Source organism: Toxotes jaculatrix, chromosome 13 (assembly GCF_017976425.1).
Source record: "Toxotes jaculatrix isolate fToxJac2 chromosome 13, fToxJac2.pri, whole genome shotgun sequence".
NCBI classification, from domain to species: domain Eukaryota; kingdom Metazoa; phylum Chordata; class Actinopteri; family Toxotidae; genus Toxotes; species Toxotes jaculatrix.
Window position 1 is genome coordinate 22,871,039 of NC_054406.1, and position 8,412 is coordinate 22,879,450.

Here is an 8,412-nt window from a genome sequence, read left to right on the forward strand (position 1 = left end):
TGATACATCAAAGGCATCAAAGGACAAACATGATTTGATTTTAAACATGGAGTGGCTCCTCCCCTTCATGGTGTTTGTGTTTAGTGTGTGAAAATGCAGAGTTTGGTCAGAGCAGAGAATGTGAGAGGAAATGGGTCAGGTCAGGGTCTGTTGAGAATATATTTGAATAAGTGAAAGTTACAGGTAGGTGGTTATCTTGTGTAAAGGTGAAGTGTTCGTGTGAGTGAATTTACATGTAGAGGTGTGTATTTTATCTGGCAAGTATTCAAACTGCATAGACAATAGGTTGGCTGAGTTGTGTTAGGAGTGCGTCCACATGTTTGTAGACAGAGCAGACACTCTTTTAATCACATATTTTTATGCACAAAGCATCAATGTACAATGTGACATTTTTTGTCAGGGCTGCATTGTTAAGGTAGGTTAAAGTTAAGTCAGGCAGTCTTTGGTATGTGAGAGTATGAGTGAGTTTCACCATATGTTTATGAAAGAAATATGTTGTTTCCCATTAATGTTAAGTGGATGAGTATGACAACCTGTAATACAGAGTATGTATCAATAAAAGTCATATGTTTGGTTGTAGACAGAGAAAAAATATACCAAGTGTCCATATAAAGTCAAGCCTGAAATTATTCATACCCCTGGCAAATTTTGACTTAAACTTACTTTTATTCAACCAGCAAGTGTTTTCTTGATTGGAAGTGACACAGGCGTCTCCCAGAAGATAATAAGACGATGTACAAGAGGCATCATTGTGGAAAAAAATATTTCTCAGCTTTGATTTACATTTAAAAGTAACTTTAAGTCAAAATTTGCCAGGATTATGAATAATTTCAGGCTTGACTGTAGTACATAAAGAATAAAATTAGTATGTTTGGAATAACTAGTGATAACTAGAATAAATACTAATAATGTATGATAACATGGAGTGCATGGTCATAAAGAACATATGGTATTACCTTGGCTTTGAACTCACAGTCTTTGACGTACTCATGCGTGCAACCTGTTGAGCTCTTGCCCTTTCTGCTTCACAGGGCAGTTTGTGCTCATATTCTCAATTACTGAAACATAGATGGTTTTTGTGTGTGTCAGAGCTCATTTTCTGTGGTTATGAATGTATGAAAAAAATAAATTAGTAGCTGTGCAGACAGTGTCTTGTATGTGGGTGTATTGTCATCTGACCAAGAGGTGATATAAATGTGAATTGAGGCAGGTCAGTGATGTCAGCAAGTATGTCTGGAGTTTTGTTATAGCCAGGCCCTTTTGATAGGGACAGTTCAGCCAGGTGTGATCTGTCAGGTCTTTTCAGTGTGTAGTTGAGCTGTTTGTCAGGGATGGGCAAAGTTATACAAATGGAAATGAAAATAATATGATATGGATCTGATTCTTTTTAACTCAGGGACATGATCCAAGATGTCAGCAATGTTGCTGTAAGGCAGGGAATTTAGGTAAAGAGAGTTCATTCATGTAAGTATAAAAAGTTGTATCATGTTTAAAGTTTGTATTTTATTATATTGTGAGAGTGATATGTGTGGAAACAAAACAAGGTTAGCAAGTAAGAAATGTATCATTCTTACCAATTTTACTATAAATATATAGTTTTCCATTAAATCTTAAGAGGATGAGTATGCAACCTGCATACAGAGTATTCATGCATTAAAAGTCTCATGCTTGGTTGTAGACAGAGAAAAAATAAATCAGGTGTTCACATAGTACATAAAGAAAAAACATAGTATTTGTATGTATCATAATTTGGAGCACATGGTAATAAAGAAAGTAACACATCCCCTGGGATTGAATTCACAGTCTTTGATGTTCCAGTCACTCCTGCAACCTGTTGAGCTATTGTTCCTCACAAGATTAATGGACAGTTTGGTCCACTATTTTCTTTTGTGTATGATTCTGGGTTGTTACATGAGATTTGGCAATGTCATTTTGTACGTTTAATGAATTGGTAATGTAAAAAAGGGTCAGAATTTAGTACAAAGAGTGAGAACTCTGATGAACTAATGTGACTTTGTATTGTTGGATGCTGAAATCATTCTCACAAGTGTGTGTTTGTCCTTTGATGCCTTTGATGTTTCCATCTCTGCTCATGTTGATGGTGTGAAGTGTCATCTATCTATCTATCTATCTATCTACCTATCTACCTATCTATCTGTCTATCTGTCTATCTGCATATGGGCGTGTGTGTGTGTGTGTGTGTGTTTGTCCTTTGATGCCTTTGATGTATCAACATTCTACAGCCTGATGTCACAGGCTGCAGTAAGTGGACACACAGCCAGAGACAAGTTCAGAAGTCAAACAGGAGCAGAAACAGTTGGACTGGACAGGACTTGCTCATGATTTAGGAAGAAAGAAGCACTCAGATATTTCTGCACAATTATTGACAAGGAAGGGAGGAGCTACTGCTGTTACAAGGACAAGAGGAAACTACAGGAAAGTCCTGATCTTATGGTTGCTTTCCTTGTCTACCAGACATTATAGTTTGTGTTTATAGTTTGTACTTTGAGATCTCAGCCTGATCTTGTGGTTTACTGATCATTTTCAGTCTGTATAAGAGGTGTGTGATGTTACTGCCAGTGCAAACCAAACATTTTCTGCTGTTGCTTCTTCATGTTAAAAGTTTTCCACTGGAAAATCAGATGCTGCATTAGCTGTGAAAAAGTTAGTGGTTTTTTTTTTTCTTTTTTTTTAATGGTTCATATCACGACTTCCTCTTTCTGTCCTCTTTAAAGTTTCTGATCTTGACATTAAGAATGTTTATCAGAACAATTGTGATAAACACACTCATTATTTTTCCCACCTGCTTGTTTTTGAACTCCTTCACCACCAGATTCCTCATTGTTCTTGGCAAAACTTCATACTCACACAAATGAGGTGTGAATGTGTGAGGATCAGGTGCTACAGACAGGTGTCCTGTTGGACTGAAAGAATTCTTTTTTCTTTGTCAGCAACAACAGTGAAATCCATCCCTGCCTGACTGTTCACATTGTTCCAAATCAGTTTTACACCAACAATTAGTAGATTTTCTGCCATTAAAACCTGCAGGTTCAGCTGGTTATGGAGTCCAAAACAACTTTATTCAGCCTATTTAAACACAGGTTAGACGTCAACTAAACTGAAGTCTAACTAAATTCTACGACACAATTTCTCCCACATTAAATTCTACGACACAATTTTTCCCACACTAAATTCTACTAAATTCTCCCACACAATCAAATATAGCAACTTCGTGTTTATATTTTCATGTGTTCTTTTTTTTAAGTATTTGTGTTATTTATTTATATGTAAAAGTGCCTTAAAGAGTCTGCAAAATTTTATAATAATGACAATAAAGACTCTTGCTTCTAAATCTTCTGTCTTGTGATGTAAAATGTCTTTTGATATTGGAAAAACCTTAATATTCTGTAAAAAATCATCTTTACACTCAGTGAACACTCAGTGTTTTACCATCGAAAAATCCTGTAATTAGGTTCAAATAATTGAATATAAGCTTTTTTTTTTACAGTGATGGTACAGGTTCAGTGAATAACTGACTCAGTAATTTGGGATTTCTTGTGAAAAACTCACAAGTAATAAAGAAATAAACTAGACTCTCTTTGAACTGCAGCAGATACTCAAGCAGCTCTGAGGTGACTCTGGCATAAAAACATTCATTCATCATCATTTGGTGCTGTGTCATGTAGCATACAATGGCTGGAGAGATATGTCACTTATCATATTCAGTGCTGTTGGTCAAACATGATAGAGATGAAGGACTTTGCTTGTGTATATACTGTGAAAATATCAGACATGATTCATCTTCAGTAACAAAGTCTGAGGCTTGAGAACAGTGTGATATTTGTTTTAATCTTCATCATCAGATCACTTCTTTAATACAAAGCAGATATTAGTGATCCTTCCATATTCTGGAGAAAAAGGACCACGTGGTCCAATGGACCATGAAACCACCAACACTTTATAAAGTTTTGCTCAGTGTCTTGTCAGAGCTGAATGTGTGGAGTGTAAAACCAAAGATCACTTGCTGGTTTTAATGGTTGAGTGGTGAAGTAGCCTTGCTGCTCTGCTCTGTTTCTGTCTGACTGCTGTGGTCTGAGGATCAGACGTGATTTGTGCTGCTTCAAAGATTCTTGTAATAATGTGTGAGCTGAGTAAGAGGGAGCCAAAGTGTCCCTGGTAATCTGAATGTCCTCTGTGTAAAGTAGCTTTAGCTGCTTGTCAGTACAGGATGGTAACAATTTGTTGGCCTTCTTGGTGACTGCTGTGGTGTTTTTGGTCGATGGATGGGGGGAGGCAGTCTTTGATGTGGTGGAGGACCAGCCACTCGAAGCACTTCATGATGATGGGAGTGAGTGCCACCAGGCGGTAGTCACTGGGGCTGTCTGGGGCTGATTTCTTGGGGACGATGGTGGCTGGCTTTAGGCAGGCAGGGATGCTGCTCTGTGACAGGGACAGGTGCCAGCTGAGACCTAGAGCACCTTCCCAGCTACTATATCTGGACCTGCAGCCTGGTTGGGATTCAGGCTCATGAGCACCTGTCTCACCTCATATTCCTGTACAGTCAGTGGATCACTGCAGGGGGTGGTGGGGGTGAGATGATGGAGCTGTGGTCCCTGCAGTCGTCAAAGCGGTTAAGTTGTTCTGCTAGTAAGACACTTGTTTCTGCAGTGGTCACCCCACACCCCCTGTAGTTCATCAGGTTCTGTATGTCCTGCCACACCTGCCGTGGGTTATTTGCAGAGAGGTGGTCCTCTATTTTCCTGTTGTAGTCCACCTTTCCCTCTTTGATCCCCCTCTTCAGGTAAGTTCTAGCGGCGCTGTACCATGCCCTATCACCTGACCTGTAGGTGGAGTTGTGGACTCTGAGGACGTGGCTGTTCATCTGTCCTTTCTGATTGGAGAAGTCCCGGATGAGTCTTTTTGTTGTCACATTTTCCACACAGAACCTGATGTAGTTCAGACCAGCTTCTGTGTGTTCAGCCAGGTCCTCGTGTTGGAAGAGCTGAATGAAATGAACTTAAAAAAACACATAAAGTATAACTACTTCTCCATCTATGAGGTGTTAATTATTTTATCTGACACTGTTGAAAATCCAAACTCTTTATAACTGTTGCAGGGTTTTTAAGGTATTTAATAAATTATTCATTTAGATTATTAATATGTTTTGTAGATCCCTTTTTAACCTGCCATAGAACCAAATCCGCCAGAACATGAATGAATTTATGTCCATACTAACAGAATAAAGTGCCAAAACTGCAATAAACCACAAAAAAAAAATCGTTTTTCTTCTCCACATATTTTTCTAAATGCAGAGATGTCTTAGCTGTATCCCTCAAAATTTGAAATGTAAAAAAGTTGCACAAAATAATTTTAAACCACAATAAATTTATTTTGAGTGTATTCATTGGTTAGTTTCTGAGATACACTCAAATTTATAAACTAAGACAAAAACGAAAAAAATGCTCATTGTGCACAATTTGCAAAAAAAAAAGAAACCATGAACATCCAAATAAACTATTTACAACAGTGCAATCAAATTTCTAAGTTTCTAAGTTACTTATGATCATAGATGGCTCTGTATGAGACAATAGTCATCAATATAAAGTGCAATAAACAACAAAAGAAAATCGTTTTTACTGTGTTAAAATTTCAGAACAGGAGAACAGGAGGAGAAGAACACAAATAAAATACACAATGAGGCATAAATATATACAGTAGGGCACAATCTGCAGAAAGATAACATGAACATACAATGAAACTATTTACAGTGCAGCAGTATTTTACTGCACTCAAGAGCTGTGGAAAGACTTGTGACAGTTCCTGTCCACAATGACACAGAGAGGCACTTCACATGCCTCACACATGAAGGGAGTGCACTTCCCACACAGCCTGCACTTCCTGCGCCCCTGTGTGGCTTTTTTGGAGCCTGATGTCCCCTCACAGATGGCAACGGGGATGTGCTGACGTCCTGCGCTCTCCCGGACTGGTTGAGATTGCACTCCACAAAGCTCCGCAGTCAGCTGCTCCTGGAAGGCCTGGTGGGTCATTGGCCGCTGCTCCAGTCTGCCACACAGCTCTTTGTGCAGCAGATAGCTGTTTGTCACAGCAATGTCAACAAAATGATGGAACACAGTCAGGTACCACTTCTTGCTTTTTCTCCAAGAGGAGTAGGAGCCAATCAGCTGATCTGAGAGGTCCACCCCCCCCATGAACTTGTTATAGTCCTTCACAGCTGAAGGCACTGGCACCTCGACCGCTCTGTGCTTGCCACTGACCTTCAGCACTCTTCTCACAGAGTCCCCTGAGAAGGCAGTGTGCAAGGTGGAGCACACACTCACCTCCCTCGTGTCCATCCACTTGATAAAAAGGAGAGGTCCCTCTCTGATCCACTTGATGGTCCCTCGTGGAGATTTTTTAGTCAAGGCATTGACTTTTGTGTGTGGGATGCCAACTTGTGTGTCCCGAAATGTCCCACAAGCTCCAAACCCCAGGTCATGCAGGTGGCGGAACAGTGCTGGGCTGGTGTAAAAGTTATCACAATAAATGTGATAACCAGATCCCAGGAAGCTTTTCTGCACAAGGGACATCACCGCATCAAATGACAGCCCCTTCCCAGTTTTTGGAGTAGACCTCCCTGTATATATGAAAAAGTCCACTGTGTAGCCAGTGTTGTCAGACAGGACAAAAAGTTTTATCCCCCACTTTGTGGGCTTGTTTTTTATGTACTGCTTCAGGGCAATTCTGGCTTTGGTGGCTACCATGCGCTCATCCACAGACAGGTTTCTCTGGGGGTGGTACACCGATTTACAGGCAACACGTAAATGATCATACAGCGGCCGAATTCTGTGTAGACAGTCATAATCAGCGGTGCCTTTTTTGCTGTCATTGACAGTGTCTTTAGCTGGATCACTCATGTGAAGGTTCCAGGTTATGGCGAGGAACCGGTCTCTGGACATGACCTTCTGAAGATGACCCACATGAAAAATGGTATTGCCACGCCAATAATCTCTGAGCTTTGGCAGCTTCAGAATGCCCATAAACAGTGTGATGCCAATATATTGGTGGAATTCGGCCTCCGTTAGCTCAGTCCACTTGAATTTTTTGCCTGCAGCAATATTTTTTGCTGCATTTTTATTTGTGTTGGCACATATAGTTTTGACCGCAGCTCGGTCAAAGTACACACCAAACAGCTCAGAAGGAGATGGTACATCCACATACTCTGTTAGAGGTGGCTGCACACCTGGTCTTCTTCTGGGCAGGAAATGTAGCGGGGTATGTGGCAGGCTGTCAGGCTCCTGTGCAGTTTTCCAGCCAGCAACATCACCAGGGAATGCCTCTGAACCGGGACGATTCCCAGTTTTAGCTGGAGGCAGACTCCTTCCTCTCCCTCTGCCTGTCTCCGGGGTGTAAGGTGCCTCAGTGGCACAGGAAGCCTCCGTGTCCTCGTCTCCATTACCAACCTCATCAACACTACACGCAGAGGAAGATTACACAGCGTGTTAGATGTGTACAGCACGAGAGTATTACAATAATGATGCGTATTTGGCGCGAAATTCTTTCAACTAAATATATTCCTCACTTTTCTCTGACTAAAAAAAAAAAATAAAAAAAATCATCAACATATACTTACATGTCATGGGCTGGGTCTATTCCATCAATAAAGCAGGCTTCATCTTCACTGTCGGCAGAATCCGGACCAGATGAACCGGCAGAAATGTCTTCGTCCGAAGCGGTAATAAGCTCGAAAGCCTCTTGCCAGGTGCACCGCAGTTCGGCACGTCGTGGATCCATGAAAGTGTGTGTAAGTGTGTGCATGTGTGTAGGCAAAGTGTGGTGAGTGTCTGGTGTGCGCTAGCTGTGTGTGTCAAAATGTTTTCGAAAGAAACTGATAGCGAGAGCGCGACTGCAATCCAAAAGTTTTTTTCCGCGGAAAAACTACAAAATCCCGGGAAGATGACGTCACGTCCCGTTTCGCGGGAAATATCGCTGGAAGTATCGCGGGAATTCATGCATGTTCACAACGTGATGACGAAATCACCTGCGTCGGAAGTGCTGTGAACATTTTTTTTTTTTTTTTTTTTTGAGTAACTTTGTACAAACATATTGGCAAGGAACATTGCACATTACAAGATAACAGACAAGCGTAGAAAAAGAAACAAAAAACAAAAAGAAAAAAGAAAAAGGACCGGGGGGGCGGGGGTGCTAAGGGCTTTCATTAAGGTTGAGCTCCTCTACTCATTCACATAGTTTCACTGCATTCTTCTTCTTCATACATTTTAATGATTTAAAATATTGACGTAGCTCTTTATGAAAGACATAAAAATTGGGCTTGGATTTCAAATATTTATTTTTATGAATAAAAATTTACCAAGAATGATAAATACATTAGCAGCTAGATCATGGGATGGTTCT

At 40.5% G+C, this 8,412-nt stretch overlaps 1 protein-coding gene across 1 annotated transcript; it reads right to left on the reverse strand.

Annotated features, from left to right (window-relative positions):
• Window positions 1–5,789: 5,789 nt before the first annotated feature.
• On the reverse strand, window positions 5,790–7,994 carry LOC121191494 (piggyBac transposable element-derived protein 4-like). Its single transcript, XM_041052662.1, has 2 exons — window positions 7,631–7,994; window positions 5,790–7,470 (listed from the first exon to the last, which is right to left on the reverse strand). The coding sequence occupies exons 1-2, from the start codon at window positions 7,813–7,815 to the stop codon at window positions 5,790–5,792; spliced, it is 1,866 nt and encodes a 621-aa protein (XP_040908596.1). The 5' UTR covers window positions 7,816–7,994.
• Window positions 7,995–8,412: the final 418 nt, after the last annotated feature.

Bases quoted from the DNA above. Each gene is read 5' to 3' on its own strand.
- LOC121191494 (XM_041052662.1), bottom strand. From the start codon at position 7,815: ATGCACACACTTACACACACTTTCATGGATCCACGACGTGCCGAACTG. The intron at 7,471-7,630 runs GTAAGTATATGT...CTCTGCGTGTAG, and splicing joins ATAGACCCAGCCCATGACAT to TGTTGATGAGGTTGGTAATG.